Source organism: Halteromyces radiatus (assembly GCF_025201355.1).
Source record: "Halteromyces radiatus strain CBS 162.75 chromosome Unknown BX664scaffold_6, whole genome shotgun sequence".
Taxonomy (NCBI): Eukaryota; Fungi; Mucoromycota; class Mucoromycetes; order Mucorales; family Cunninghamellaceae; genus Halteromyces; species Halteromyces radiatus.
Window position 1 is genome coordinate 275,129 of NW_026251692.1, and position 27,237 is coordinate 302,365.

Here is a 27,237-nt window from a genome sequence, read left to right on the forward strand (position 1 = left end):
TACTCTCGCGTGTTAATACTGATACTTGTTACAAGGCAGAATTTATGGAGAAAATGAATGCGGCTGCTAGATATGCTGAACAAGATTGGGAAACTAGACAATGATGATAGATATTGTATTTTATAGATTAGATTAGTAGTGATATAGTATCTTTTTTGTATCAATAGACCATTCTTCTTTTTCATTGATGTAAGATAGTTATGACGGAGTTGAAAAGAAGACGCATTTCTACCTTTTTTTCTAAATTCCTTTTTGTTTACGTTTTTTTTTTTTTTTTTTTTCTTATTTCATTCTTTACTCTTTTTTTCTTTTTACTCATTAATCATCAATGCCGCTTCAAGTCATAGGTGCTGGTCTTGGAAGGACCGGAACTCAAAGTTTAGCTGCAGCTTTAGAAATATTACAGTAAAGAAAACTATCATTCTTCCTATTTATATGATATGACCTGCTTGTTTCTACTTTTTAACTTTTTTTTTTTTTGTTATAGATATCGTACACACTCTATGGTGAATGTACTTACGGATCCAACACAAGACCCTGGTGTATGGTTACGAGCGAAAGAACAACCTTTAGAACATAAAGATGAATGGGAAACTGTTTATGGCAACTACGATGCAGCAGTAGGTTGGCCTACCGTGAATTGTTACAAGGAACTCATGGACAAATATCCTGATGCTAAAGTGATTTTAACACTTCGAGACCCTAACGAATGGTACGACTTGATGCTCAATACTATCTTCACCCAAGTTCATTTCCAATTACCTATCAATGCTCCTCACCATTTGAATCATGCTGTTGCCATGTTGAAGTCTGTTGTCTTGGATGGTCAAACGCCTAGTCTTGCCGACCCAGAAGCTGACCGAGCTAAATTTATAAAGATATACAATGATCATGTCGAACAAGTCAAGCAATATGTACCTGCTCATCGGATGCTTATCATGGAACTCAATGAAGGCTGGGTAAGTTGATTTATTTTTTTTAAACATCAAGGATTCAATTTTGATCGTTTGGTTTTTTATGAATGTTTTTTTAGGATCGTTTATGCGCGTTTTTGGGCAAGCCTATACCAAACGTACCTTATCCTGCTTTGAATTATGCTGATGATTTTGGAACTCATTTTTATAGTTTATTGGAACAACTGAACGAAAATCTCAAGAAAATGGAGGATCATGCTTAGACTAGATTGAAAATATATCACCTTCCCTATAATAGAATAGCTTTTCTCTCAATTAAAATATACTTTTTTTCTTTTTTTTTACATTATTTTTATACATCTCAAATAAAAAAAATGTCCATTCCCTTTTTTTTTTTTTTGTAGTATCATATTCTTCAAATCCTATGCATATATATATAAACATATGCATTATCCCATCATCCCATATCAAATAATACAAGATTAAATAAACCAAAACAAAAAAAAAAGAATATTTTTTATTTACAAATCACAAAAACAAAATGGTTCAATAAAAATAATTAACGTCGACTACGTCTGGAAGAACGTCTTCGATAGTTTCTACTACGATCACTATCACTATCACTTTCACTACGACTATCACTACGGCTATCACTATCACTATCGCTGGCACTATCGCTGGCACTATCAGTATCGCTACCGCTGCTGCTACCACTACTGCTTTCACTACCACTGCTGCTATCGGTGTCGCTGTCACTGCTACTGTCATCCCTTTGTCCCTTCATGATTTGTTGAGGAGCCGTTCGTAACCAATCTCGTAAATCTTCTGTCAAAGCACCAAGACCAATACTTGTCCAATAGTTGATGGCAAATCGAGTATTCTTAGGATTATCTCTTGGGAACATACCAGTGAAACTGTCAACAAAATCAGGATCTTCCAGGCGTGCTTTCAGTTTTTTGAGACCCATGAATTCACTGATTTCTTGGAATAAGATCTTGATAAAAATACGGGATGCTGATGTTGTGTCATCTTCCGTGAGTCGGATCACAGAGAAACATGTCCATGGTAGAGAATCAGTGAAAAAGACATGACCAAAGAGTTTGGCAATATTTCGTAAACGATTGGTTTCATATCGATGCACCGTTTCAAAAGTTTCTTCAAAAGCTTTGATAAAGTTGTCCGCCCATACACGACTCATTTTGCAAAATCGTTCCGCCATAAGACCATAGAATTTAAGATAAGTTCTTTCTTGAGAACAACATTCGATAATCATATTACAAAGTTCGATCTAAATGAATAAGAAAAAAAAAGAGAGAGTGAGTATAATAAAGTTTGACAGTTTTTTTTTTTTTTTTTTTTTTTGTTGGCTATTTTCATCATTGTACCTCTTGTCCTTCAGGAATTGTTAATTTCATCAGCTTGTGACAACATTCTTCAAAGTCAACACTGGACATCACGGTCAAATAGATTTTTCGTCGAAGATCCACCACATCAGCACCAGTTTCGTCCCGAATATCCATACCTTGATCTTCTTCTTCACTTTCACTTTCTTCTTCACTACCTTCATCACTTTCACCACTTTCAGATTCGGCATCCGATCCATCCCCTAGGATTTCTCTCTTGATGGCTGTGTACTTTTCTTCGTTTTCTTCATAGTCAGGATCATATTTGAATATGTTGAGTTCGTCTTCTACATCCAGATCTTCGTCGTCCAATGCGATTTGATGGGTGATCTGATCTTCTTCTTCTACCAAGTCGAGTTCTGTCATAATAGGTTGATTATCCTTGTATTTATCTTTGCGAACTTGGAATAGTACTTCAATCATATATTGTACACGTTTGTCAATGTCGCCTTCATGAAGAATAGATCGAAACCGTTCAAAAATACCATTATCTACTTTGGGATTTACTGCAGCCAAATGAGCACCCACTTCACGCATAAAACCCACTGCAATTTCAACCGAGTCATCTGTAGGTCGTTCCAACATTAAGAAGAGCATTTGCATGGCCAGAATTTCTTGAACTACCAATTGATTGGTAAGATGAGCGATGAATCGACAAACAGCTAAACAAACAGTCTATGTTGAAAAAGAAAAGAAAAAAAAAAGTTAAAATTTTTAAAAATACAAACAATCAGTTTCTTACCTTGTCATTTCGACGGAATGCACGACGAAATTGAATTACCAATCGAGTCACCAAAAGACCACCAATAGAAGGAAGTTTTGTATTGATCACAGCCACCATACTTGCATAGATAGGAGTGAAAGGTATACTGGCACTTTGAGCTTTCATGATGCTTTTACAGAATAGACCACGTCCACGTACCAGATTTTCACCAAATAGTTCAGGAACGATCATCTTGAGATTACCAACATTGACTTTGTTGATCAAACCATTGATGGACTTTTTCAAAGCTTCCCAGGTCATACGTTGATAATCTTCACTTGATTTATCCGTCATATTTTGTTGTAGTTGACGTAAACGATGAGGAGGAATGTAAGCGCCACCACCTCGAGTAAGTTTTAAACTCTCCATTGCTTGGGAGGAATCCAATTTTCGTCTTTTTACACTATCTTCAACTTGAGCCATGTTTGGTATACTGCTGATTCAAATAAGTTGCTAAAGTCGATGATAGAACGATTTAAATGTTGATAATTAATTAGAAAGAGAGAAGAAGAGTAGAAGAAGAGAAAAAAAATAAAATAGACAAAAAAGAAAAAACAATTCAAAAGAGACTCCGATAACAAAAAATCATCTTTCTGCGGTGCGTCATCTGGGAGATGTGATTGGATGAAATTCAATTTGAAGTCATATGCACGATACCTAACTACTATTACTACTACTTGCTGCTTCAATGAAACTCATAAATTAATTATCATCTGTTAAAAAGGACTTATATATATTTAATAATTTTCAACTATAAAGTAAAAGTTTCTATACTGGAACACTATATGCCACAGTTGATATTTTATTAAGACACGCGTTTTGATAGAATATAATTTCAATCACCGGAACTCTTTTCTTTCTTTCTTTTTTTTTTTTTTTTTTTTTTTTTTTTTTTTTTTTTTTTAAAAAAAAAAAAATACTGTTTCTTTTTATTATTAATATTTTCACGGATAATTATGGATTATACCTCACATACAATAACAGCACACCAATCAGTTGACGACAGGATAAAGAATGATTCAGAAACAGAAGCTCGACACTTTGACATACGATTCTCACGATTAAAGCGACGAAAACCAGTGATTGATCCAACAAAAATAGGCATTACTTACCGACCACGACGTAATCGACAGCGCGAATCACAGGCAGGAAGTAGTGATCTATCCGTGATCTCTTACAATAGTAACTCTACATTTGGCCGTTTTGATCAACATACCCAAGAGGCTCCAATATTCCAAGAAAACAACGGTACACCAACTAGTCAGCGACAAGGATTCGATATCAAACCCATCACTCACAACGCAGATTTATGGACACGACCTTTATCAGTTGCCCCTTCGCCATCAAGACAACAACAACAGCAACAACAACAACAACAACCTATTGCTACAGCACTGTCAAGCCTGGTAGAGACAACGTTATCAGAGGATCATATAGAAGTGGACGCGGTGCCAGCTAAAACATTAGATAAACAATCGTATCCGATATATAACAAGAAAAGAAGAGTCTCATCGTCATCAAGCGGTTTCTCCGGTATTCTCTCAAATTCGCCATCACCTATTCTGTCGCACACTCCAAGTCCTAACTATGCTAGCGATATCGAAGACAATATACATCCGGATGATAAAGAGTCTCACGCACCAGTGGAGGTCAAAAATTCATATGAAAATAGATGGTTCATGCCTGATGTGTTTATACCAAAGTATGCAATAGAAATACAAATATATATAGAATGTCATGATTATTTATTTACCTTCATACTATTTTACACCCGATTTTAGGAAACCAGAAAAACCAGAACACGATAGGGATAAGTAATAAATGAAAAAAAAAAAAACGAATATTACTAAATGATAAAGTGTATACTAATAGAATGATTAATAATAGTATAAGCCATTGGACTTCAAGGATCATGAATAAATATATGAACACAAAGACAATAGAAGACCTCGTAGAAACATCAACGACGACAAAATCACAAAAAAGGAACGACGATGCATCACTTAAAGAACAACAAGTACTTGGCTTAGAATCAACAAGCAACCTTGCCCTTGATACTATAAATCATCCATTCGATACATCACCTTCCTCCAATGACAATGATAATACTCAAGAGACAGCACATAAATCACCAATAGTTCCGAATGACGAAATAGATGACAAACTATACGAACAATATGATGACTTGGAAGCAGCATTTATATCACATAGTGAACCGAGCTCGGCAAAAGGAAAAGAAAGGATGGTTCACAATGAAACAATTTCTTCGCCTACTATCGATAAAGGAGTACCTTCTCCCATAGATGAACATCAGTCTAATTTGTCAATCAACAACGAAATCATATCATCATCACCATCACCTATTCAGCAAGATTTATCAATTAATGAAGCTCAGCAAACCATGGACATAGGTTCTCCTAGTTGGTCATTTGAGTAAGTAAAAAAAAAAAAAAAAAAAAAAAAAAGAGTCGATTATATTGTGAGTCATAGGATACTTATCTTTTTTATTATTATTATTAGTCAACCATACGCCTCACCTTCTCACGATAGTAATTCTAATCAAGATGGGTAAAATAAATATTATGTCTATATATCAATCTATTCACAAATGAATTGACCTTTTTTTTTCAGAAGGACCAATCAGAAACGAATTGACCCTGAGGCGAATTTTGCGGCACGAATGATAGCTGAACGGAATTCAACAGAAAGGTAAAAAAAAGGTATTTGTTACAATATATTCCTTAATTGTTTGTTATTTTGAAAAAGGAACTCTAAATTGTATGGCATTGTTGCTTCCAATACTGCCAAATGTGTGTTTGCTTCCGGATTACCAAGCGGAATGAAAATGACTGTTGATACTCAGAAAGCCATTGAAGAAGCGTAAGTGAAATAGAAAAGAAATAAGTAAGGATACTCAATTGTTTTTTTTGGATTTCAATAGAACGGATTATTATTTTACACAGTTATGTGATGACTTGAAAGCGTATGCTGACCATACTGGAACTATCAAAATAAGTAAAAGAGAAATGGATTTATTGATGACAAGGTATTTTCAAAAAAAAATTCCCCTTCCCTTTTTTTTTTTTTTACTATTTATAGAGTGAAAAAGGAATTGAATTCTTTTCTTTTATAGACAGCGACTAGTGACGGAAAATACAAGTTTGAATGAACTGGCCCATCGACATTTACCACGAGATTTTTGGGATGAACAATGTGTATCTGCTTTAGCTTACAATTATTTGTACCCTAGAAATAGATGATAGAATGAATCGGAAAAATATGAATGATAATATAAAAAAAAATGTTTATTTTATTTTTATTTGTATAAAAATGGGATATATATGTATATAAAATGTACAAAGGGATAATAATACAATACTAGTGTTTTTTCAAAAGATATTTCAAATGAGTAAAAGGACGAGATAATTTTGAATAAGTATTACTAGTAGTAGTAGTTGTAGGAGTAGAAAAACTATGTGAAGAGGATAAAGAAGAATTTGAAGAAGAAGAATTAGATATCCAAGAGGTACGTTGTTGACTATGTTTCATAGTGGCCTTGAGTTTTTGTTTTAAACGTTGTTTCTTATTTCCATGTTCTTCTCTAATAAGTATAGTATCATCGGCTAAGTCAAGGTCAAGTTGTGATTCGTCCCACCAAGTATGATGTGGTTGTATTGACGACGTATCGGATGGTCGCTTTGTATGAGACTCTGGTAACTGACTAGTAACGGAAGTCGAACTTAATGAGTTTATCTGTAAACTAGTTGTCATAAATATAAAGGGAAAGAAAGAAAGAAAGAAAAAAGAGAGAGAGAGAAAGAGAAAGAAAGAAAGAAAAAAAAAAAAAAGAAAAAAAAGAAAAAAAGGAAAAGAAAAAAAAAATAGGTAAACAGAAAAAAGAATTTCCTTTTTACAGTGTATTCCAATTCGAACTCTTTCTATTTTGTCACCATTTTATTATTTTATACTCACATATTCAAAAGCTCAATGTTATCTTTATCCCTTATATGTTTTTTTTAATCGCATACATATACACACATATATATATTATATACAAATAAAGATACTCCTTGCTTTCATAAAGCACGGTTTTCTTTTTTCTAATTGTTAGATGTTTTAAACCTCAGATTGTAAGCAGGTGACAGATTTGGAAACCTAGGAAAAAAAAAAGGGGAAACTTTTCCATTGAAACACTATCTCCCTTGCTTGGCAATCAAAACACCGCTTCTTATTTTTTTTTTTCTTCTTCTGTTCTTTTCTTTCTTTTTTTCTTTTCTGGGGTTATTATGTCTACAAGATATGCTAGAACAGCTGATAAAGCATTAAATGACAAACATACTTCCATTTTTAATATTTTATTACAAGATGACGACAATAAATTCTGTGCCGATTGTAAACGAAAAGGTATTAAAATATATATTTTTAGACTTTTTTACTTATTTTTCATCTTATATATAGATCCTCGATGGGCATCGTGGAATCTTGGTATCTTTATTTGTATTCGTTGTTCAGGTGTTCACCGTTCATTGGGCGTTCATATAAGCAAAGGTAAATAAAGGACCTTTTTTTTCTTTAAAAAAAAATGAGAATTTTTTTTTTTGATTTGATTTTTTTTCTAGTAAAATCGGTTGATTTGGATACTTGGTTACCAGATCAAGTAGAATCTATGCAGAAATGGGGTAATCTTCGTGCAAATAGGTAAAATAATTTCTCTGAACTACTTTTATATATAATATATTCATTCTTTTTTTTTTCTTTTTAATGTGTTTTCAAGTTATTGGGAAGCTCGTATGATGAATCAACAAGGAATGAAAGATATCAATAATATGGACTCATGGATCAGAATGAAATATGAACAAAAACAATGGGTTTTGACCGAAATCGTACCTGATCCAGCAACTATACCCATCATCAAGGTAAAAATTATACCGAAATAAATCGTCCTTCATCTTTCTCATCCTTTTTTTTTTTTTTTTTTTTTGAATAGCACAATCTTGATGTGAACAAAACTAGTTCTACTGTTTCAACAAAACCACCAATCATTACCGAACATCAGAATACCATAATACAAGTATCAAAATCGTCAATAGAATCTCCCAATGTATCATCAAATAAATCCGACACCAGTTATTCCAATAATCTCGCTAGTTTTCAACAACAACTTTTTGGTCTGACAAAAGGCTTACCATCTTCTGGAATCATTCCACCTGCTCCTCCTACATATCAAAACACTTGGATACAAGACATGACCTCTTCCTCTTCCAAATAATTCCCACTAAAGTAGTTAGTATCATATCAATATTTTTACCGTTGTAGTAATAATCTAGAATATATCCATAACTTGTTTATTTGTTAGTTACTCTTCGTTTCTCCTCACATTTTATTAATTTAATACTATAATAAAACAACATCATTTGATCCAACTTTTTTTTTTTTGTCAAAGCATTTTATCAACCATAAAAGAAGCGGAGAACAAATGAAAATGATTTGTCCTGATTTTTTTTTTCAAACACGACAGCGCGTTTGTTTTTTCGCTTCCTTTCAATTTTCATTCCAATGGCACCTAAAAAAATATCTCGTACCATTTACTTATTATTTACAAAGCAACATGGTCTTCACGTACAAACTGATGCTGTTCGTTATCTTGAAGAAGTATTAAAAAACGATCCAGATTATGCCAATTCTTTAGATACCATATTGAAATCCTATCGCAAATGGAATGAAGGTAAATATATATATATATATATATATATATATAGCATATACTGTCTTTATTTATTCTCACTTTTTTTATCAGACAAACCTGTGGTTATTGTCGATAAGGCTTCCTTGGAACAAGTGGTTCATAGCCTAAAAGCAGAAGCACAAGCAGCCAGTATCAAGACTCCTTTCCAAAAAGAACATGAACTTCAGGATTCTTTACAAGATATGACTATTCACGAAGAAGCTATTGATGTTACTCAACATTTCCATGTGGCTGATGCTTTTAAATTACCACGTTTACAATATGATTATCATCGAAAAGTGTTTTTAACGTAAGGAGAATTATGATAAAAAAGTCGGGATGCATGATGATGATTTTTTTTTTATTTCATAGATCTCCTCAACCATCTGCTTTATTGGGTTCTGCTGGGGATAAGGCAGAAATGTATCGCGATCGAATGAATTTGGTGAAACAACGATTATTACGGAATGAACGCTTTTGTCCAACATCTATGCATTTGGATAAAGAATCTTATATCAAGGTATAATGAATAAATAATCTTCTTATTTATTGACACACACTTTATGTATTTTTTAGATTACACCTATTAAGGCATTGATGGGAAGGGGAGCTCAATTATTCACTATTTTCGGTATGCTTACTCAATTGGAAGAAGGCAAAGTGTTTTTGGAAGATGAAGATGCTCATATAGAATTGGATTTATCTGAAGTGGTAAACATATGATTATTTTTTTAAAAAAAAGGGGACTAACGATATTTCTTTATATGGATTAGACTTTTGAAAGTGGATTATTCACAGATGGTACTTTTGTGATTGTTACTGGTATTTATGGTCAAGATTTAATATTCCATGCACATGACATTAGCTTTCCTCCTCCAGAACCAAGGATAATGACAGAGTAAAAAAAAATCATAATTTATTGATAGTCTCTGTATCCTAAGAATCCTCTTTTTTTTCTTTTTAATAGTATGCTATTCCCTCATGTTGACTTTACTAGCTTACCGAAACTGATGGTGGATGAAGTAAGGATATAAAAAAAAGGGAAAAGTGATTTGTGTATAATCTTATTGATGGTGTCTGATTCTTTTTCCATAGACACAATTACAATTGGAAGAAACAAAGAATGATCAAATCTCATTTATTATATTATCAGATGTCTTTCTGGATCAACCAAAGGTAATTGTTGAATCGAAAGGGATAAAAAATACAAAATGACTAAATAGAACCATTTTTATAGGTGATGAATGCCCTTCGTAGGATATTCGAAAAATATGGAACTGAAAAGATACCTTTAGCATTTATTCTTATTGGTAATTTTTCAAGTCGAGCTCATATCAATAGTGGGATGGAATCAACACAATATAAAGGTAATTTCGAAAGAAAAGAAAGAGAAAAAAAAAATGAAAGGGATGCTGATTTATATATATATATATATATATAGAAAACTTTATGGCATTGGCAGACTTGATTGGCGAATTCACATCCATTGCGACATATTCCAACTTTGTTTTTGTACCTGGATCTCGTGACCCATGGGGTGGCAGTATATTACCACAACCAGCTATTCCAGATATGTTTATTTCACGAATGCATCAAAAGGTGAAACGACTTACTTTTGCCACCAATCCATGCAGGTAAAAACAAAAGAAACCCTTATGGTCTGATCTTATTATTTTTATATGTTGATTTTGTATAGAATCCGTTATTGTACTCAAGATATTGTGATCTTTAGAGAAGATATCCTCAATAGACTATGGCGAAATGTTCTTTTGAATCCAAATACTCAAGTTGAACCCGAACCTGTCAAGCATGTAAGTTGAAACTATTTTGATAATGATTCGTACTCACTCTTTTCTTTCTTTCTTTTTTTTTTCCCCTTCTACATGACTTGTAGCTGGTACGAACATTGATTGATCAAGGTCACCTATGCCCACTACCACTCTCCGTACGACCGATCTATTGGAGTCATGATCATGCTATGAGATTATATCCCTTACCACAATCAGTATGTCATATAGAAAAAAAAATGGTAGAATGAAATACTAATCACCTTTTCTTTTCTGGAATGCCATTCTAGCTTATCTTGGCTGATCATTGTGAAAATTTTGCAATTAATTATGAAGGCACTCATTGTCTTAATCCTGGAAGTTTCGCCAATTCAGACTTTTCATTTGCTATATATTATCCTGGTAGAAAAACATCAGAAAGATGGTAAGAGATATAATCAATATATCTATACATATCGAACTAAATCACTTGTTTTACTAGTTTTGCCACTGAATTTTAGATTAGTTAGTTGGTTAGATCATCATTTTTTTTTATCTTCCGTTTGTACATTAGAAATCATCCCATCCATTCTCTCTTCTCATCTTTAAATATATATAGATATGTAATATTTATGTATGACAATAATAAAAAATTAGATTCTTTCAAACAACATCAAAAACAAAATAGGTATATCAATGGCTAACTAATATTATGGGATCCATCTTTGTCCAATGTCTTGATTCGTAACTTTTCCATATCTCCAGCCATCCTTTCTACCACACCATCCTCTTCAGTATCCTAGAAATAGATTAAAACAATATGAGAAATAGGGATTTGATATTATTTTTTTTTTCTTCTTCCACTTCTTCTTTACCTTTAATGCGGTACATGTATCATCATCATCATCGCTACTATCATCAGTGATATATTCTGGACATCTGGTTGCTGGTCCAAAAGGTCTACCAATCTATACATCCAAAAATAAAAAAAGGAAATCGTATATTGATCAATGATAATAGGGTCAATAAGATGACACTTTTTTTTTTACCTTTCTATAATAATCTTCCAAGGAAGCCAACCTTCTGATCTTCATGGCGGCATAATGATGTTGAATAGATCCAATACTACGTTGCACAGACAGTTCATCGACAATATATTTGAAGGGGACCTTGATGGCGCGTAGCTGCACCAGTAATAGTTCATCTTCATTCGACCATGGTCCACTTGATTTCTCCCTGTCTTTCTTTGCTTGTTGTTCCTTTTGTAGTTCCTGTTGTTGTTGCTGTTGTTGTTCTTGCCGTTGTTCTAGTTGTTCCTTTTTTCGTTGTTGTTGTTGTTGTTGTTCCTGCTGTTGTTCTTGCTGTTGTTCTTGCTGTTGTTCTTGCTGTTGTTCTTGCCGCTGTTCCTGTTGTTCCTGTTGTTCCTTCTTTTGTCCCTGTTGTTCATGTCGTTGTTCCTGCTGCTCTTCCTGCTGTTCATGTCGTTGTTCTTGTCGTTGTTCCAGTTTTTGTTCTTCCTGTTGTTGTCCCTGTTGCTGCACCTCCTGTTGTTCTTTCTGTTGTTCTTGTAGCTATCATGTATAAGTATATATATATATATATGAGAGATAAGAAAGTCTATATGCATATTGTTTCACGTGTCTTTTTTTTTAATACCTGAAACTTATTTTTATTTTTGAGCATAGTCAAACGCGATTTGCAGGCACCTGGTGTACGACCCAACTCTACAGATATGAGTTCATAGGTCCATCCTTGCAATGCCATGTCTTGGAGTCTTTTTTCATCTTGTGAAGACCAGAGTTTACGGTGAGATGCCTAAAAGCGTAAAACCATCATTGTGAATAACAGTAATAGTAATAAGAGTCATTCATAATAAAAGTGATATGCGTCAGTAAAATAATGCTTATCTTGATCCCTGTTACCTTTTACTTTAATTATTATTATTTTACCATGTTGGTGTACCTATTGGAATCAGAAGCAAGAAGAAGAAAAAAAAAAAAAGATATCTGGCGGGGTTTTACGAACAAGCTCATACATATATGAAAAAGAAAGTGATTTTATTGAACAAATTGAATCAAATGACTAGCTACATAACCACAAGTTGTTGATAAAGATTCAGTAGTTTCATCCCATAAATAAGCCAAACACCAAGAATCACTTTCTATACGTACAATCGCTAACCAATTTCCGCGTAAGAATGTCAAACAACCATCCGTTGATTGATAATCATACAAAGCCCGTGCTATTCCCCCAAAATAATAATAATAATAATCCATGAGTTTATTGATTTTATAAAAAAGTCATTTCACTTACCCCATTGAATACCGTCTTGTTTTGGAGGTGGACTTGTTCCATTGGATGAATAATAGGATGATGGTGCTCGTGTCCCTTGTGTAGATCCAATGGAGCTGTAGTTCTGTTGTAACTGTGTATACATGGATGGTTGTTGGTGTTGTTGGGGATAGGAGTGATTGTCTTTTGTTGAGCCTTCCCCTGCCCTTTTGTCCATATCGCTGTTTACTGATGATACAAACCCCGTACGATCAGTACGATCAAGTTGCTGCTCATTGTTGTTCCCAGAATAGACTCCAAGTTCCTCCAAAAGTTCCTTTATCGATAGATCAAATGAGTCATCTAGTTGCCCATCATTACCATTCTTGGAGATTCTAGTCGTAGTGGGTTCCTTCTTTTCCCCTCGTGAAGATTGATAATGCCTGTGCTGATCATGTTGTTGATTGTATTGTTCATGCTGTTGTCTATGATCCACTTCAAATATATTGTTTCCAATAGCAAACACCACTTTGGCTCGAGGATCAATTTCTACATCATCGCTGATTTCCTCTTCCTCACTACTATCTGTAATATTCAAAGAAGAATGATCATTTTGCACTGATGGTGTCCGAGACGATGTTGTTGACGCAGATCTTCGATGATCATCATTGCTGTTTCGTATATATGTTGGTTTTCTTCTCACTTGTTGAGAGGTAATCATACTTGGTTTTCTATCAATGGCCGGTAGTTGCTTTGCTATACGTTGTTGAGGTGATGATACATGTTGGACACTACTAGATCTTGTCGCCGTTGCCTTTTTGACTGGAATGGCGTCATTGAATTCACGATGACTGTTTGATTCGGAAGAATTCTCCATGGTAGTAGATGGCTGCCGTTGCTTTGGATCCATTTTTGGTGTTTTCGCACTTATTTCATTTGGGTGATCTCCAGATTTGGATGTATCAGTAGGTGAGGATGATTTGTCAGAATCAGAAAATTGAGCAATGTGATAAGTAGGTAAAGTTTTTGCTGGATCATCCATATAATGTACATATACAGGGGGTCCTATAAATAATAATAATAATAATAAAAAAAGGTTGATTAGAGTTATTGACTGGAATTTATCGAGTTTTTCTAAATACCTGGTATCATTGGGCCAGTTCCCTTTTCATCAATGAATGTTTCAATATCTTTTTTGGGGTCACATTGATCTAATGCTTGCCAAAATCGTTCATAGGACTATATAACATAAAAATGACATGTGAATACCTTACAATATCATTCTCTTTTTTTTTTTTTTTTTTTTTTACCTCTTGATCATGGTTGGTAGTAGTAGATAAAATATTGACATAAACACTAAAACTATGATGCATGAATTCTACGCGTTTTTCTTCCATTTCTTGATATTTCTAACAAAAAAAAAGTTTAATACAAAAAAAAGGAAAAAAAAATGAATAAGATATGTACTTACATCGCAGGCGTTTTTCCATTCTGTATCCCAAATAGATGTCGCATCTGCTAATTTATGGCATGCACTTTTGTATTCTTGTTCAAAAATTCCAATATCATGAGTACACCTTTCGAGTTTTTGTCTTAATCTGTCGGCTTCTCGTAATCCAGCTGTAGAAAGTTGAGCTTCATAAGATATCTGTTTGGCACATTCTGTTTCATATTTTTCTTTTGCCTATAAAATTATCATTTAATATTTAATGATTTTGTTCCTATCTTTTTACCTTTGCTACATGTGCTGCATGAAGTTGTTTGTTTCTATGAGCCTTATCCACAGTTGTTTGTACCTATAAAATCAATAAATAATCAATATATATTCTTTTCTTTTATTATTATATTTATTATTACCAATTTACGTTTATCTTTTTGTTCTAAAATAAAGTTATCTAGTCGTAATTCCAAGTTGACCTTGATTTTCTGAGCCAATTCTATATTTGATTGTGCTGTCATTTCGAGTTCTCTATAAGCAGAAGCTAAAAGAATACCTAATGTTCTATGATAATAGTATGATATTAATTATACAAGTTAATAAATATGACATCATACCCAGTTTCATCACGACCAAGATCATTTTTCAATTGTTTCAATAACTTTTTTCCAAATTCTTCATGAAGGGAAGATCTACCAGAAAAAAAAAAGGATTAATTCCTAGTTTTTTTAATATGAACTGACCGTTTTTTTTTTTTCTACCTTGCAGTATAAAATGACTTCAAGTCTTCAAATGTCTTTTTAGAATTGGCCATTTTGGAAGAGAGTACAGCATAACCCGCGTCATCTTTTCCCTACATAAAAAGAAGGTTAACAACGAAATGAAAAAAAAAAAAAGTGTTCTTTGGCGCGTATATAAACTTTTTACCCAAAAGTTGTTTGCAAATGATTTTGGAATATGAGCTATCACTTCAGTCATTAGGTGAAGAAAAAAAAAAAAAAAAGGTGGTAGAAAGAAGAGAAACAAAAAGGAACATATAGACTGAGTTTTCTTTTTTTTTTTTTTGAATCAAAATAGACAACCAAAACAGGGAATGCATAAAAAAAGAAAAAGTGGGTTTGTTACTCCGCAAGTGTGAGCTTCTATTTTTTTTTATCATATTCCCCTTGTAAAAGGATTATCTTCTTCTAATTCGATAGACTTCTTTCTCCCTCGGTACCTCTACTCTGACTCTTATTATGATGATTGCTTTAAGAGTACTTTGTCCCATATCTCATAGATCCATATTCATATCTTTTCCATATCATCGCTTTGTCGTTTTGACATCCACTCTCTACAGGAATATCTGAACAATGGCCAACCAATCTCTATCCATGATCACATGTCAATCATCATTCATTAACGCATCAACCATCGTACTTCAGTCTTCAATTCATCCTTTATAAAAATCTGCCAAAGCAATACAGTATTTCTTAAGAAGCATATAAACAAAACATTTAGACTAAACGAGTAAAAATGAAGTTCCACTTGAATCTCTGATTTCAAAAGAGACTGTGTTTATCTACCAAATAATAATAATAATAATAATAAAAATGATTCATAGAAGATAAACCAAAGTCAAATGATAATTATGTTGCACCATCATTATATATTCACTTGATACCTTGAAGGCGCGTAGAAGTCTCTTCCAGCATTTTTTCAAATGCATGAGAACCATATGGGAACACATAACCATCTTCATCCTTATAAGTACCTACAGGAACTATCAAAAAGACAAATAAATCAGTATACTAGTACATATATACATATAAGAAAAACATACGTAACCATTGATACCAATGATTGCCCATCACCATTTTCCAGTTTTTCCATAATCCCAAGTCGTACAGACGTTTTTCTGGAGGGAAAATACGAAAGATGGCTACTTCAGTATTATTGTCGTTATCAGAAGAATGTAGTCGTATATATTGTTCCCAAGTTGCTACTTGTTCTATTGTTGTTCTGTTTCGAAGGATAAGGTATATGTGAACCACAGTTAGACCAAGAAGAAAAGCACCAAATATAAAGGTCCTAAAGAAACCAACAAAAGAAAAATTACTTTTTGTATTCTATTCCACAAAATGATGATTCCTTTTTTTTTTTTTTTAATATTTACAAGTAGAGCATGATGATGATTTGAATTTTGATGGTCATATTCTATAGTCAATATAAATAAGAAAAAAAAATGAACTGAAAATCGTTTTATGATGGGAATCAAATCGCTTTTTACCAATGACGGCGCACCTGTCAAAAGTGGTATCCAGGTACCATTCCATATATTTTTCCAAAGCTGCCAGATCACCGTCCATGCTGTGATAAAATAAGTCTTGTACAATGTCCAAATATACATCAATGTAGCGCGATTCAGTCCAAAGTTCAAGGAAGTCACGACAAGTGAAATACAATTGTAGAAGAGCCATAACACGCAGATCATAGTATAAAACACAAACAAGACAAAAGTCTTATAGTTTCTGTATCCAACACATCCATTGATCCTAATAAGTGTTATTAATTGACTGTTACTTTTTGATCTGTTCTTACCATGAACAGTGACTAGAAAAGAAAAGAAATATAATAGTATCTTTGTCATTGGATCTTTGCTCTTTATATTAACTTACTGATCCATTTTCAAAACACAACTGTTGCAAACCTTGCAATGATGACTTCGATCTGGTTTAATGCACTTGCATATTTGGCAATAACGATGATTTCCATCCTGCTGAGATATTGATATACCTTGAGAATGATCATTGATCTTTTTCTTCGCAAGAAACTATTGATAAAATACAATAAAATAAAATAAAAAGGCTCAGTTCCTAGCTCTTTCGGTACCAATTTTTTATTTTTTTTTCTTTATTACCTTTTCTGGTCTACCAGGAGACGTGCGGAGAACTTGTATATAGCATAGAACACTGATACTCCACAGTAAGATTGTGCCACAAGTCATCATAACTACAAAATAACAGAGAGAGAGAGAGAGAGAGAGAATACATTCAAGAAATATGAACAAACTTAGTAACATATTGTATTTTGTATAAGGTACCTCCTTTATATACTTTCGCAGAGTCGTCCATCAAGGGTTCTAGAATAGTGTATATATATATATTCACAGGAAGAGGAGGAGTCGAGAGAATAATGAGTGACCAGAATTGTATGTAAAGGTTGAGGATGTTTACCACAAAACCGGTAATAAAAAACATAAAGTGAAGACAATAACAACCCCAAAACGAGTACAGGGAAAATACATATCTTCAAGATAACTTGTAATAGAGATAACATGAAGATAATTAGAAAAAAAAGAAAAAAGTAAAAAAAAAAAAAAAAAAAAAATGAAAAAAATGAAAATATTTATTGAAAAAAGAAGGCGGGGTTGAATCAAAACTATACAGACATCTTCATATCTAATTTGCCATGAGGATGATAATCATGTAAAATAAAGTCTTCATATTTAAAATCATCAATAGAATCAATTTGTCTAGCAAAAGTCAAAGTAGGGAAAGGTCTTGGTTCACGAGTCAATTGTTCCTTAAGAGCATCCAAATGATCCACATAGACATGAGTATCACCCATGGTATGAATAAATTCTCCAGGTTCCAATTTGGTGACATGAGCAATCATTCTTGTCAATAAAGCATAAGATGCAATATTGAATGGTACACCTAGACCCATATCACATGATCGTTGATATAATACACAAGAGAGTTTTGCACGTTCTCCATCTTTTGGTGATGATACATAGAATTGACAAAAAGCATGACAAGGTGGTAAAGCCATTTTTGGTATATCTAATAATAATAAAACAATTGAAGAGTTATTATTTTCTTCTATAATACATTGATTTTTTTTCTTTTTTACCAGCAGGATTCCATGCAGATAATATAATACGACGATCAGTTGGATTGTTCTTGATAGTATTGATAACAGCTTGTAATTGATCTACACCTTGACCAGTATAATCAGTATCACAATCAATATATTCAGCACCAAAATGTCGCCATTGGAAGCCATAGACAGGACCCAAATCACCTTGTTTTCTATGACCAAGTCCAATCTTGTCCAAATATTCTCTTGAACCATTACCATCCCAAATCTTGATACCTCGTTCACTAAGATGGTTACTGTTGGTATCTGCACGAATAAACCATAACAATTCTTCTAATACTGCTCTATAAAATACACGTTTGGTTGTCAAAAGAGGTAAAATGTCGTTTTCTAATGAAAATCGAAGTTGAGGTGGAGCAAACATAGCTACTGTGCCTGTACCCGTTCGATCCGCTCGGTGTTCTCCATGTTCCATGATGCGTTCAATCAGTTGGAGGTATTGATATTCTTCATGTTGAGTCGATGATCCTGTCATAATATAAGTGAATGAATAAAATAAATGATTTTTTAGAAGAAAAGAAAAGAAAAAAGAAAAAGAATGTCAGTCGCGATAAAAAAAAATAAAAAAGCGAGTTTTTTTTTCGCGTCTAGCGGAACACTTTGGTTGGTTCAGAAACACGTATTCCCCAATTTGGAAAGTCAATATATTCGATATTGATTAAATCTTTAAGATAAAATCATTTCCATTCAACTTAACTTGTAAAGTAATAGGAATAAATGAATGTGGTCGTATGTTAGTATTTGATAATGCTTGTAGACATCAATGTGATTATTCACTGCTACAAAACGAATCAAAAAGTCACGTCGGAATATAAAATGCAGAGTTGATTGAAATGGTATTGAATAAGGAAGGGAAAAAAAAAAAGACAATTGACTTCACTTTCTTCTTTCCTGCAATAATAATCAATCATCTCAGGTATACTATTACTTCAAAAGCAATATGAAACTGCTCAGTTTTATACTCAATTCTCTTTTTATTCTTTATTAGATCTAATCAACAAATATTATATCATGCATTCACATAAGAACGACCATACATGTATGTTCCTATTTTTATTGAATCTACAAGTAACTAATATTTTTTTTTTCTTTTCCTCTTCTAAATTAGATTTCTCCCATTTACCTTCTTCACAATCAACATGGCAACATAATTCATCCTTACAACAGGGACAATATCGAACTACCGAAGAAAACATACCACGAAAACGACACCGACTGAGTGACAATTCAGATCAACACCCTTATGGACATTCTCAACAAACACGACAAATGGGAGAATCCTCACAACAACAGCAACAAGAAGAAGAAAAGGAAAATAAACAGCAACGACGGCATAAGGAAACCAATCCAGAACACAACCCATATGACGCTTCCCTATTAGAAGAAATTAAACAACTAAGACTACGTGTTACCCAGGTAAAAAAAAAATGAAAATATAAGATTGAAAGGAAAAAAAAAATGAATAATCGTGATTCTTCTTGTTAGCTTGAAAATAGGGCATCATCTGCAGAGAACGGCTTTATAGAACTGACAGCATTGAAGGAAACAGAGCCACAACGACAGTTACGATTATATAAAGAACATGCAGAAGAGCGATTTGCAGGTAAGGATCATCAAAACAAGATGAAAGCAACCAGTCTAAATTTGGACTCTTTTATAGCATCTGACGAAGAAGTACGGAAATTACATGAATTAGCGAAAGATCAAGAGCAACATATAAGCAAAATAACTGCTGAATTGGAAAAAACTCAAGCCGAACTGATTACAACCAAAAGACGACAGGAAATTGCAACCACACCTAAAAGAGATACCCTGGAAATCCGTCTGACCAGAGAAATGGAAAAATACAAAAGTAAATATACACATGCAAGTACTAGAGGTAATGATTGATTACAAATAAATAATAAAGGAAGGATGTTGATCATGGTATTTTTTTTTTTTATGATAGCAACAAAACTCAAAGATGAAATGGAACAATTACAAAAGGCATATAAAGATTTGGAACAATCAAGAAGCTTAATAACATCAACAGATGATAAGGTTGCATTTTATCAAAGGATGACTGGACTGGTGATTACTGATCATGAAAAGAAGCACAACCGGGATACTTTTACTTGTAGTCAAAGTGGAAGATATGGAGGTAAGGATCATTTTTATTATATATTTGATTAAAACTAAGTATGAATTATGATTTAGTGTTACAATTCAAATTGGTATTCTTTATCAACGAGGAAGGGGAAGCAACAACAAGATATATACCAATACCAGATGGAAGGATGGATCGAAAATTACCATCATATATGAATGATGAAATAGAAATCAAGGAAAAGGATGCGATTTTATTCTTATTGCGAATGATGACCAATCTGAACAAGGCTCAAGAATGAACTCAATATACTTCTTATGAAATAAAATTTTTATATGTTTGCACAGATTTTTCTTTTGACCTGACTTTTTTTTTTGAATGGATGATGGCATAAATGAACGATGATGACGATGCTGATGATGAAAGAAAGAGTCTTTTTTTTTTTAATTAACACAGGGAATGCAGCCAATGGAAGAAAGTTTGACATCTGGCATGAAAAAAAAAAATGGGATGAATCCACAACCAAAAAATTTGGAAATTCTGAGCCAAATTTTAGCTGTAAAAATCTAAATTATTACTACAACTAAAAGAGAATGATTTAATCCATGTTCAGTATTAATTTTTTGAGACGATGGCCATTTTTGAGCGAGAAATGAAAAGATAAAGTCCTTCTTAAATGTAGGATGAACAAATAAGATGAATTTCTCCATTTTTTTTTTTTTATATCCACATAATTTGTTCATTTCATGTATAAGAAAAGTGATAAAAGTTTTGCGTGTGCCAGAACATTACTAGTAAAACAGTTCAAAATGTATATAGCGGATTTTCAAATGAATGAAAATTTTATTTTCTATTTTTTTGAACTCTCCTTTTTTTTTTGGACTATCAAAAGATATATTCATTTTTTTTTTATATTTTTATTCTTACTCTTTTGTTCTGCTTCTTCTGACATTATTCATTACTATAGGAATTATTTCACACTTGTTGTGTGACTAGATCATATTTTATTATTGTACATCTAGTTTTATTTAATTCTTTTTTTTTTTATCTTTGACCCAGATACTTCTTCTCCCTCCCCCCATTTCCTTTTCTCCCCCCACAACATATATCTTTACCTTTTGGCTCCCCCCATCAAAAGAAAACAAACATCTTGAAACTACTATTCAATTATCTTTTTTTAGTCAAGGTTATTATTATTCGACCTAATGTCCAATGGTCCTTCGCCTGGTTTTGAAACTCAAGGGTATTCTGGACTTTCTTCTGCTGGATTGCAAACTACTGCACAACCACGCTCTCGTCAACAAGATATGTTAAATCCTCAACAAGATACCTTTCCTGGTATAGCAACATCAAATAATCTTGGTAATGGAATACATCATTCTTATGGCTCTCAGCTTGGTTCTATTCCTCATGGTTCTCTTGGTGGAAAAGACCATAGACAACATCCTATGCAACAACAACAACAACAGCAACAGCAACAACAACAACAACAACAACAACAACAACAACAACAACAGCAACAACAACAACAACAACAACAACAACAACAACAACAACAACAGCAACAACAACAACCACAACCACAACCACAACCACAACCACAACCACAACCACAACAACAACGACAACAACAACAACAACAACAGCAACAGCATCAGCAACAACAACAGCATCAGCAACAACAACAACAACAACAGCAACAACAGCAGCAACAACAACAGCAACAGCAGCAACAGCAGCAACAGCAACAACAGCAACACTCATCAAGTGCTAGTCCTGGAAATAGTCAACAAGGGAATGGAACTCTTAATCAAGATTCGTCACTCTGTTGCTCTCTATGTCAGACATTTCGTCATATATCATTCTTCCAGACTGAACGAGATGGTAAATATGATGTATGTGAACTTTGCAAGGCTCGGGAATATCAAAAACAAAAACTACAAATGGAACGCTATGAAATGGTGGAAGATCAAAAACGTAAACAAGCACAATATTCACAACAAAGACAACAGCAACAACGTCAGCACTTTTCTTCCAGTTCCCAGGTACACCAAACTCCACAACAACATCATCCACACCATCACCACCAGTTATCTACACATGGAATGCCATCACATCTTCACACTTCAGGTTCACCAACAGGATTATCTACTTTAGCTCAGCAACAACAACAACAGCAACAGACGTCAGCAGTATCCCCTCTTTTGGTAAAACATTCATCCTCTCCAACCTCACAATCATCCTCAATGAGTCTTCCACCAACGACTGTGATTCCTGGAGTCAACAATTCCAACAAGTCACATATGTTTTCGGTGAACAGCATGCGATCTCAATCACAACTACAATCTCATTTGATGCAACATCCCCCCATGTCATTACCACTTCCATTATCGCAACAGTCACCTTTGCAAACTCAATCGCAACCGCCTTTCCACCATGCTCATGTACTTTCTCCACACGATGATGCGGAACAACAGCAACAACAACAACAGCAGCAATCACCAATGCCGTCAAGACCAATACCTCCCATGTACGCCCTCAAACAGCAGGTATCGCCTATACAACAACAGCAAAGACATCTTCAACATCCACATGCTCATCATCACCACCAGCAGCAACAACAACAACAACAACAACAGCATCATCAACAGCATCTTCAACAACAGCAGCAACGTCAAATTCGCCAAAATCACCATAAACAACTATCATTGGAAAATCCGCAATTACATATCAATGGAGGCAGAGAAATGAATCAAGTATCGTCAGAGGAGAAATCTTCCAAATCTACAATGATCGTCACCCCAGAATCCAGTACACATGACAACAATGGTAGTAAGATCAGCAATACTAGCAGCGGTGGAAACAACAACAAGAAAACAACAACAGCTTCCAGAGCACGCATGGGAGGAAGCACTGGAAAATCGAATCATGGCGACAAATCAAATCAAGAATTGATGTCATTACCTCAATTTGTAATGGCATTGCAGCAACAGGAAATATTCGATCGGATGCATTACGCCATTGATATTTCAACACTGATTAATCAACCTACCATATCGTCCACTGGTGAAGATCAGAATTCGAAGACTGGATTTACGCAAATTGGACGAAAGATTTGTGAACACGTTTTGGAAGGGACAAAATTCAATTTTAGGTAATATAAAACAAGGAGGAAAAAAAAAAAAAAGAAACCAAAATTTAATTTTTTTTTTTTTTGATCCATGTGCGTACACAAATTTATTATTAGTATGAAGGATCGCAGGCGATCTACAAGGGCACCTGATACAACATCAACACTACGTTATTATTGCTCACAACGTGCTGATATTGTCAAACCACGCAAACCAGACAAGAACAAACGTACAAATGCGACCAGTTCGACGGTAAACGACACTACAACAAAGGCATTGAATCGATATGAATGTTCAGGAGGTTTAACAATTGTGATTGATCTTGTGAAACAGACGGCCCATCTTACCCTGAATCACAAAGCAAAGCATCCACCTTTTGCAAGTACCAATAGTTATCATCATGGTAGTACGACCAATCAACGACAAAAGTCTCAACCTCGACAACTAAAAGCAAAGGCAGTCAAGACGGCTAATACAAATAGTAAAAAGAAGGCAGCTCCAACTAATAATCATCAACATTTATTACAGCAATCTCCACAACAGATTCCTCAACAGCCTCAACCAACAATACCACCGTCTTCACAATCTCAATTAACACAGCAGCATCAGTTAGCTCATCAACAACTTTCTCAACAGCAGGTGTCTCAACAACAGCAACAACAACAACAACAACAACAACAAAGTCATCAACCTTCACTGCACGGTTTCTTGGGTACCACGATGATGTCTCCTTTGCCTCCTCCTCCTATTCCGACCACACAACAACATCAACAGTCATCGCAATTAGCACAACAGCAACAGCAGCAACAACAACAGCAACATCCTAATCAACATCAACACATGCAGCACCATCCTTTATTACCACCGCCTCCAGGAACCCTTCTTCCTCCTCCATCGACAATCACATTGCCAGCATCTGCACAAGCGAATTTGACTTCATCCAGTCCTAATACAAGTGCAACAATGAACTCGGCATCCATTCCTGTCATACCATCTGCATCTAACACGGCATCCTCATTACCATCATCATCTATCATGATTCAAAAGCAATTTGATGCTTTACGGAAGAGAGTCTTGGCATTTGATCAATTATTAGAACGACAGAAAGGATTACAAAACAAACAATTTTTACAAACGGCCACAGAAGCTTTTGCCGCAGCTTATGAAATGGTGTCAGCATGTCAAGCACAAGAACAACAACAGCAACATCGCCAACAACAACAACAGCAACATTTTTTGGCTCGTCATGGATCATCATCAGGTTCCTCATCATCTTTATCTTCTCCATCATCTACTATTGGATCATCTGCATTGCCTTTATCGAAGTATACCACTCATTACAACCGGAAAAACGATGGATTAGATTAGAATTCTTGTTTTTAGTTGTTTAGTATGATTTTATGGTTTAGAAACATCCGTTAGGGATTAGTTTAACAAAAAAGAAAAAAATTAAGAGATGTGGGATGAACGTTTTGAATAAAGAATATATTAGAGATTATATGGCTATGTTATATGGACAGCAGATGAAAAAGGGTTTACAAAAGGAAAAAAAAACACAGGGGTCTACCAAAGTTCTATAGGAAACAACCCGATCTTAGTAACTTTGTTGCCGATCGTCCTTGTCATCTTTTTTTTTCCAATCTATACAACTTTATCAATGATAATTTAAAAGAGAATGATTTACTTTTTTTAAAAAAAAAAAAAATCCTCGAACAATTAACAGATTTTTAAATTCCAAAAAAAAAAGAATCAATACAGAACCAATCATCATAGATCTTCATCACAGAGCCAATCAACAAGTGATCATCATTCATCACTATAAAGTCCAATTTAAAAAAAAAATGGAAAGATGGGTATCAAGCCCTTGCGGTTTATATTTTTTATTAAAGGAAACAATAAACAATAAAAAAAAAGAGAGAGAGCGGGGGGAGGGTAAAGGAACATATACATACAGAAATCATCATAAATATGGAATGAGGATTCAATCAAAAAAAAAAAAAAAAAAACATGATATATGGAACAAATGTAGTGTGTCAAAAAGGAGCAAGTCAAAAAAAAAAACAATGAATAGGGAAAATAAAAAGAAAGAGGAGAAAAACAGAAAAAAAAAAAAAGGAAAGGGGAGGAATGGGGGAGGAACCATTCAAGATCGTTTCTTTCGAGAGAATACCGATGTCAATTTTCTTGTTAATGTTGTGGGTGAAAAAGGTAAAGATAATGAGACAGATGTTGGAGAAGGATGTTCATCTTCATCACTAGAATCCTCTTCTGTTGGTGATAATGGTGGTAATGATGGAGTGGTAGATGATGATGATGATGATGATGTTGATGATGATGATGACTGTCGAGTTGGTGGATGTTCACAAGTAAAATAAGATGTATTTATAAAAGATTCTGATGAAATATTGTTTGCTTGATGTTGATTATATTGAAGATTTCGAATTGGACGAAGATCTAAGCGCTGAGGTGGTCGTCGTGCATAAGAAGGCCAAATATCTTTAGATTGACCAATATTGGAGACAAGACGATCAAAAGTATCATATTCTGCTTCATATTCAAATATTTGTGGAGCTTCCGTACTAAATCTCACTTGACGACCATTGTTGTTTTGTTGTTGTCGTTCTAATTCTGCATGTTCTTGTTGTACCTTTTGAAAAAACTTTTCTAGATCCACGCGTTTACACCGTCCATAGTAACTACTAGGCCAAGCTGAAGTATCTATTTCTACAATATTACTTTCTAAAGACATTAAAGATATATATATATATGAAGTGAGAAATAATAATAATAAAAAAAAAAAGAAGAAGAAAGGAAAGAAGAGGAGTTTTTTTCTTCCTTACTTTTTTTTTTGATCTATTCATTTCCCTTTCTAATGGGGGGAAATGAATCCCAAGGACTAAAAAAAAAAAAAAAAAGGAGACCGGAAAGAAAAACTGAACAAATCAATTTCGTTTGATTTGGCACGCTGTTTGAAAACTGATATTGAAATCAAAATTAAACAGGTGAGCAACAGCCAATCTCACCCAGTGGTTCGTCCATGAGCTCAAAGCTTTTCGCTCAAAATCATTCCATCATGATAAACATCACACCATGGGATCACACTATTTTTTTTTCTTTTTTTGACTTGTACAAAACCATTATTTTTGCATGTGCATATATTGACTTGCAATAGAGATAAGTTATCTCTTTTGTTTTTTTTTATTTTTAACTCTCACGCTAATTATTTATTATGGCTTTATAGTTATGATTCAACACCAATCGTATAGACAAGTTTAAATATCCCTTTTGGACTCCACTTCTTTCTTTACTCTCTTCTTTCCCCTATACTTTTTCTTTGTCTCACTTTTTTATTTTATTTTTTCCCCCCTTCTATTTCATTGTCAGAAACAGTTTTTCTTATACTACTCTCCTTTTTTTCCTTCTCACGTTATTATCCCGCTTCATAAGAAAGTAAAGAAAAGTATTCTGATCTCCGTTCCAACAATCCCTATGTTTTTAAAACAAAAACGTGGGGTTGCTTCATTGAGATTTCATGATCCTTTATTATCATCGACCAAAGGTATCAATTATCATCAACTAAATCAACTATTTATCCATCAGTAATCATTATAGGAATCATTAATATTGTCTTCATCATTACACGTGAGAAAATCAATAAGGGCAATAAGAGCGTTCTATGGGAAAAAAAAATATCCTTCTATTTACTTAAAATGATCCATACAATAATGATGGATGATTGGCGAGTTAAAAAAAATGATGAATCATGATCCGGTCTTCATGTTTTATCTCATAAGTTAATAGTTGAATGAATCAATTAAA

At 33.8% G+C, this 27,237-nt stretch overlaps 13 protein-coding genes across 13 annotated transcripts; 7 read left to right on the top strand and 6 right to left on the bottom strand.

Moving 5' to 3' along the window:
- The first annotated feature begins 274 nt into the window (after window positions 1–274).
- Window positions 275–1,305, top strand: BX664DRAFT_337201 (uncharacterized protein). Its single transcript, XM_051546186.1, has 3 exons — window positions 275–405; window positions 488–959; window positions 1,034–1,305. Exons 1-3 carry the CDS (start codon window positions 329–331, stop codon window positions 1,175–1,177), a joined length of 693 nt encoding a protein of 230 aa, XP_051397948.1. The 5' UTR covers window positions 275–328; the 3' UTR covers window positions 1,178–1,305.
- Window positions 1,306–1,406: 101 nt separating this feature from the next.
- Window positions 1,407–3,593, bottom strand: BX664DRAFT_387262 (MIF4G-domain-containing protein). Its single transcript, XM_051549380.1, has 3 exons — window positions 3,060–3,593; window positions 2,300–2,992; window positions 1,407–2,202 (listed from the first exon to the last, which is right to left on the bottom strand). Exons 1-3 carry the CDS (start codon window positions 3,501–3,503, stop codon window positions 1,474–1,476), a joined length of 1,866 nt encoding a protein of 621 aa, XP_051397949.1. The 5' UTR covers window positions 3,504–3,593; the 3' UTR covers window positions 1,407–1,473.
- Window positions 3,594–4,001: 408 nt separating this feature from the next.
- Window positions 4,002–6,397, top strand: BX664DRAFT_337202 (uncharacterized protein). Its single transcript, XM_051546187.1, has 8 exons — window positions 4,002–4,782; window positions 4,862–4,894; window positions 4,968–5,513; window positions 5,601–5,648; window positions 5,712–5,789; window positions 5,847–5,960; window positions 6,022–6,126; window positions 6,214–6,397. The coding sequence occupies exons 1-8, from the start codon at window positions 4,037–4,039 to the stop codon at window positions 6,338–6,340; spliced, it is 1,797 nt and encodes a 598-aa protein (XP_051397950.1). The 5' UTR covers window positions 4,002–4,036; the 3' UTR covers window positions 6,341–6,397.
- A 918-nt stretch (window positions 6,398–7,315) lies between these two features.
- BX664DRAFT_337206 (uncharacterized protein) lies at window positions 7,316–8,505 on the top strand. Its single transcript, XM_051546188.1, has 5 exons — window positions 7,316–7,484; window positions 7,539–7,628; window positions 7,700–7,778; window positions 7,855–7,996; window positions 8,068–8,505. The coding sequence occupies exons 1-5, from the start codon at window positions 7,367–7,369 to the stop codon at window positions 8,347–8,349; spliced, it is 711 nt and encodes a 236-aa protein (XP_051397951.1). The 5' UTR covers window positions 7,316–7,366; the 3' UTR covers window positions 8,350–8,505.
- A 109-nt stretch (window positions 8,506–8,614) lies between these two features.
- Window positions 8,615–11,166, top strand: BX664DRAFT_337207 (DNA polymerase alpha/epsilon subunit B-domain-containing protein). Its single transcript, XM_051546189.1, has 13 exons — window positions 8,615–8,805; window positions 8,878–9,115; window positions 9,178–9,325; window positions 9,382–9,516; window positions 9,579–9,703; window positions 9,773–9,827; window positions 9,901–9,981; window positions 10,043–10,172; window positions 10,247–10,439; window positions 10,502–10,616; window positions 10,700–10,810; window positions 10,883–11,016; window positions 11,074–11,166. Exons 1-13 carry the CDS (start codon window positions 8,637–8,639, stop codon window positions 11,090–11,092), a joined length of 1,653 nt encoding a protein of 550 aa, XP_051397952.1. The 5' UTR covers window positions 8,615–8,636; the 3' UTR covers window positions 11,093–11,166.
- A 7-nt stretch (window positions 11,167–11,173) lies between these two features.
- On the bottom strand, window positions 11,174–12,523 carry BX664DRAFT_168140 (uncharacterized protein). Its single transcript, XM_051539969.1, has 5 exons — window positions 12,501–12,523; window positions 12,228–12,386; window positions 11,621–12,142; window positions 11,447–11,539; window positions 11,174–11,370 (listed from the first exon to the last, which is right to left on the bottom strand). Exons 2-5 carry the CDS (start codon window positions 12,333–12,335, stop codon window positions 11,272–11,274), a joined length of 822 nt encoding a protein of 273 aa, XP_051397953.1. The 5' UTR covers window positions 12,336–12,386; window positions 12,501–12,523; the 3' UTR covers window positions 11,174–11,271.
- An 84-nt stretch (window positions 12,524–12,607) lies between these two features.
- Window positions 12,608–15,267, bottom strand: BX664DRAFT_337212 (uncharacterized protein). Its single transcript, XM_051546190.1, has 10 exons — window positions 15,208–15,267; window positions 15,042–15,133; window positions 14,898–14,972; window positions 14,700–14,844; window positions 14,576–14,638; window positions 14,314–14,526; window positions 14,153–14,251; window positions 13,985–14,081; window positions 12,885–13,907; window positions 12,608–12,813 (listed from the first exon to the last, which is right to left on the bottom strand). Exons 1-10 carry the CDS (start codon window positions 15,256–15,258, stop codon window positions 12,629–12,631), a joined length of 2,043 nt encoding a protein of 680 aa, XP_051397954.1. The 5' UTR covers window positions 15,259–15,267; the 3' UTR covers window positions 12,608–12,628.
- A 586-nt stretch (window positions 15,268–15,853) lies between these two features.
- On the bottom strand, window positions 15,854–17,637 carry BX664DRAFT_337222 (DHHC palmitoyltransferase-domain-containing protein). The gene is made up of 8 exons (XM_051546191.1): window positions 17,363–17,637; window positions 17,180–17,271; window positions 16,938–17,092; window positions 16,861–16,872; window positions 16,550–16,814; window positions 16,436–16,476; window positions 16,103–16,350; window positions 15,854–16,042 (listed from the first exon to the last, which is right to left on the bottom strand). Exons 1-8 carry the CDS (start codon window positions 17,517–17,519, stop codon window positions 15,933–15,935), a joined length of 1,080 nt encoding a protein of 359 aa, XP_051397955.1. The 5' UTR covers window positions 17,520–17,637; the 3' UTR covers window positions 15,854–15,932.
- A 6-nt stretch (window positions 17,638–17,643) lies between these two features.
- BX664DRAFT_283168 (thymidylate synthase) lies at window positions 17,644–18,802 on the bottom strand. The gene is made up of 2 exons (XM_051541590.1): window positions 18,175–18,802; window positions 17,644–18,104 (listed from the first exon to the last, which is right to left on the bottom strand). Exons 1-2 carry the CDS (start codon window positions 18,674–18,676, stop codon window positions 17,701–17,703), a joined length of 906 nt encoding a protein of 301 aa, XP_051397956.1. The 5' UTR covers window positions 18,677–18,802; the 3' UTR covers window positions 17,644–17,700.
- A 285-nt stretch (window positions 18,803–19,087) lies between these two features.
- Window positions 19,088–20,635, top strand: BX664DRAFT_337225 (uncharacterized protein). Its single transcript, XM_051546192.1, has 7 exons — window positions 19,088–19,117; window positions 19,190–19,240; window positions 19,310–19,617; window positions 19,687–19,804; window positions 19,862–20,080; window positions 20,150–20,341; window positions 20,398–20,635. The coding sequence occupies exons 2-7, from the start codon at window positions 19,213–19,215 to the stop codon at window positions 20,586–20,588; spliced, it is 1,056 nt and encodes a 351-aa protein (XP_051397957.1). The 5' UTR covers window positions 19,088–19,117; window positions 19,190–19,212; the 3' UTR covers window positions 20,589–20,635.
- A 753-nt stretch (window positions 20,636–21,388) lies between these two features.
- BX664DRAFT_168235 (uncharacterized protein) lies at window positions 21,389–23,906 on the top strand. The gene is made up of 2 exons (XM_051539970.1): window positions 21,389–23,441; window positions 23,542–23,906. Exons 1-2 carry the CDS (start codon window positions 21,493–21,495, stop codon window positions 23,672–23,674), a joined length of 2,082 nt encoding a protein of 693 aa, XP_051397958.1. The 5' UTR covers window positions 21,389–21,492; the 3' UTR covers window positions 23,675–23,906.
- A 170-nt stretch (window positions 23,907–24,076) lies between these two features.
- On the top strand, window positions 24,077–24,916 carry BX664DRAFT_337228 (uncharacterized protein). The gene has a single exon (XM_051546193.1). The coding sequence runs from the start codon at window positions 24,139–24,141 to the stop codon at window positions 24,784–24,786; it is 648 nt and encodes a 215-aa protein (XP_051397959.1). The 5' UTR covers window positions 24,077–24,138; the 3' UTR covers window positions 24,787–24,916.
- Window positions 24,917–25,423: 507 nt separating this feature from the next.
- Window positions 25,424–26,457, bottom strand: BX664DRAFT_387272 (uncharacterized protein; the record flags this gene model as incomplete). Its single annotated transcript, XM_051549381.1, has 2 exons — window positions 25,424–26,157; window positions 26,442–26,457. 2 exons carry the CDS (start codon window positions 26,455–26,457, stop codon window positions 25,562–25,564), a joined length of 612 nt encoding a protein of 203 aa, XP_051397960.1. The 3' UTR covers window positions 25,424–25,561.
- Between the last annotated feature and the right edge of the window lie 780 nt (window positions 26,458–27,237).

Excerpts from the sequence above, each read along its gene's own strand:
- BX664DRAFT_337207 (XM_051546189.1), top strand. The coding sequence starts at position 8,637 with ATGGCACCTAAAAAAATATCTCGTACCATTTACTTATTATTTACAAAG. Across the intron at positions 9,326-9,381 it reads ATAAAGAATCTTATATCAAG|ATTACACCTATTAAGGCATT; the intron begins GTATAATGAATA and ends TGTATTTTTTAG. Across the intron at positions 9,517-9,578 it reads AATTGGATTTATCTGAAGTG|ACTTTTGAAAGTGGATTATT; the intron begins GTAAACATATGA and ends TATATGGATTAG.
- BX664DRAFT_168140 (XM_051539969.1), bottom strand. The coding sequence starts at position 12,335 with ATGGCATTGCAAGGATGGACCTATGAACTCATATCTGTAGAGTTGGGT. Across the intron at positions 11,540-11,620 it reads TGGAAGATTATTATAGAAAG|ATTGGTAGACCTTTTGGACC; the intron begins GTAAAAAAAAAA and ends TTGGATGTATAG. Across the intron at positions 11,371-11,446 it reads ATACATGTACCGCATTAAAG|GATACTGAAGAGGATGGTGT; the intron begins GTAAAGAAGAAG and ends ATCTATTTCTAG.
- BX664DRAFT_168235 (XM_051539970.1), top strand. The coding sequence starts at position 21,493 with ATGTCCAATGGTCCTTCGCCTGGTTTTGAAACTCAAGGGTATTCTGGA. Across the intron at positions 23,442-23,541 it reads GGGACAAAATTCAATTTTAG|GATCGCAGGCGATCTACAAG; the intron begins GTAATATAAAAC and ends ATTAGTATGAAG.
- BX664DRAFT_337228 (XM_051546193.1), top strand. The coding sequence starts at position 24,139 with ATGATGTCTCCTTTGCCTCCTCCTCCTATTCCGACCACACAACAACAT.
- BX664DRAFT_337202 (XM_051546187.1), top strand. The coding sequence starts at position 4,037 with ATGGATTATACCTCACATACAATAACAGCACACCAATCAGTTGACGAC. Across the intron at positions 4,783-4,861 it reads CCTGATGTGTTTATACCAAA|GAAACCAGAAAAACCAGAAC; the intron begins GTATGCAATAGA and ends ACCCGATTTTAG. Across the intron at positions 5,790-5,846 it reads GAACGGAATTCAACAGAAAG|GAACTCTAAATTGTATGGCA; the intron begins GTAAAAAAAAGG and ends ATTTTGAAAAAG.
- BX664DRAFT_337222 (XM_051546191.1), bottom strand. The coding sequence starts at position 17,519 with ATGTTTTTTATTACCGGTTTTGTGGTAAACATCCTCAACCTTTACATA. Across the intron at positions 16,351-16,435 it reads ATCATCATCATGCTCTACTT|GACCTTTATATTTGGTGCTT; the intron begins GTAAATATTAAA and ends TGGTTTCTTTAG. Across the intron at positions 16,043-16,102 it reads TCATTGGTATCAATGGTTAC|TTCCTGTAGGTACTTATAAG; the intron begins GTATGTTTTTCT and ends TCTTTTTGATAG.
- BX664DRAFT_337225 (XM_051546192.1), top strand. The coding sequence starts at position 19,213 with ATGCATTCACATAAGAACGACCATACAT. Across the intron at positions 19,241-19,309 it reads ACATAAGAACGACCATACAT|ATTTCTCCCATTTACCTTCT; the intron begins GTATGTTCCTAT and ends CTTCTAAATTAG. Across the intron at positions 20,342-20,397 it reads TCAAAGTGGAAGATATGGAG|TGTTACAATTCAAATTGGTA; the intron begins GTAAGGATCATT and ends ATTATGATTTAG.
- BX664DRAFT_337201 (XM_051546186.1), top strand. The coding sequence starts at position 329 with ATGCCGCTTCAAGTCATAGGTGCTGGTCTTGGAAGGACCGGAACTCAA. Across the intron at positions 406-487 it reads GCAGCTTTAGAAATATTACA|ATATCGTACACACTCTATGG; the intron begins GTAAAGAAAACT and ends TTTTTGTTATAG. Across the intron at positions 960-1,033 it reads TGGAACTCAATGAAGGCTGG|GATCGTTTATGCGCGTTTTT; the intron begins GTAAGTTGATTT and ends ATGTTTTTTTAG.
- BX664DRAFT_337206 (XM_051546188.1), top strand. The coding sequence starts at position 7,367 with ATGTCTACAAGATATGCTAGAACAGCTGATAAAGCATTAAATGACAAA. Across the intron at positions 7,485-7,538 it reads TGCCGATTGTAAACGAAAAG|ATCCTCGATGGGCATCGTGG; the intron begins GTATTAAAATAT and ends TCTTATATATAG. Across the intron at positions 7,629-7,699 it reads GGGCGTTCATATAAGCAAAG|TAAAATCGGTTGATTTGGAT; the intron begins GTAAATAAAGGA and ends TTTTTTTTCTAG.
- BX664DRAFT_387262 (XM_051549380.1), bottom strand. The coding sequence starts at position 3,503 with ATGGCTCAAGTTGAAGATAGTGTAAAAAGACGAAAATTGGATTCCTCC. Across the intron at positions 2,993-3,059 it reads CATTCCGTCGAAATGACAAG|ACTGTTTGTTTAGCTGTTTG; the intron begins GTAAGAAACTGA and ends TTTTCAACATAG. Across the intron at positions 2,203-2,299 it reads CAATTCCTGAAGGACAAGAG|ATCGAACTTTGTAATATGAT; the intron begins GTACAATGATGA and ends TTATTCATTTAG.
- BX664DRAFT_283168 (XM_051541590.1), bottom strand. The coding sequence starts at position 18,676 with ATGACAGGATCATCGACTCAACATGAAGAATATCAATACCTCCAACTG. Across the intron at positions 18,105-18,174 it reads ATCTGCATGGAATCCTGCTG|ATATACCAAAAATGGCTTTA; the intron begins GTAAAAAAGAAA and ends TATTATTATTAG.
- BX664DRAFT_337212 (XM_051546190.1), bottom strand. The coding sequence starts at position 15,258 with ATGACTGAAGTGATAGCTCATATTCCAAAATCATTTGCAAACAACTTT. Across the intron at positions 14,527-14,575 it reads ATGCAGCACATGTAGCAAAG|GCAAAAGAAAAATATGAAAC; the intron begins GTAAAAAGATAG and ends ATAATTTTATAG. Across the intron at positions 14,252-14,313 it reads AATGGAAAAACGCCTGCGAT|AAATATCAAGAAATGGAAGA; the intron begins GTAAGTACATAT and ends TTTTTTTGTTAG.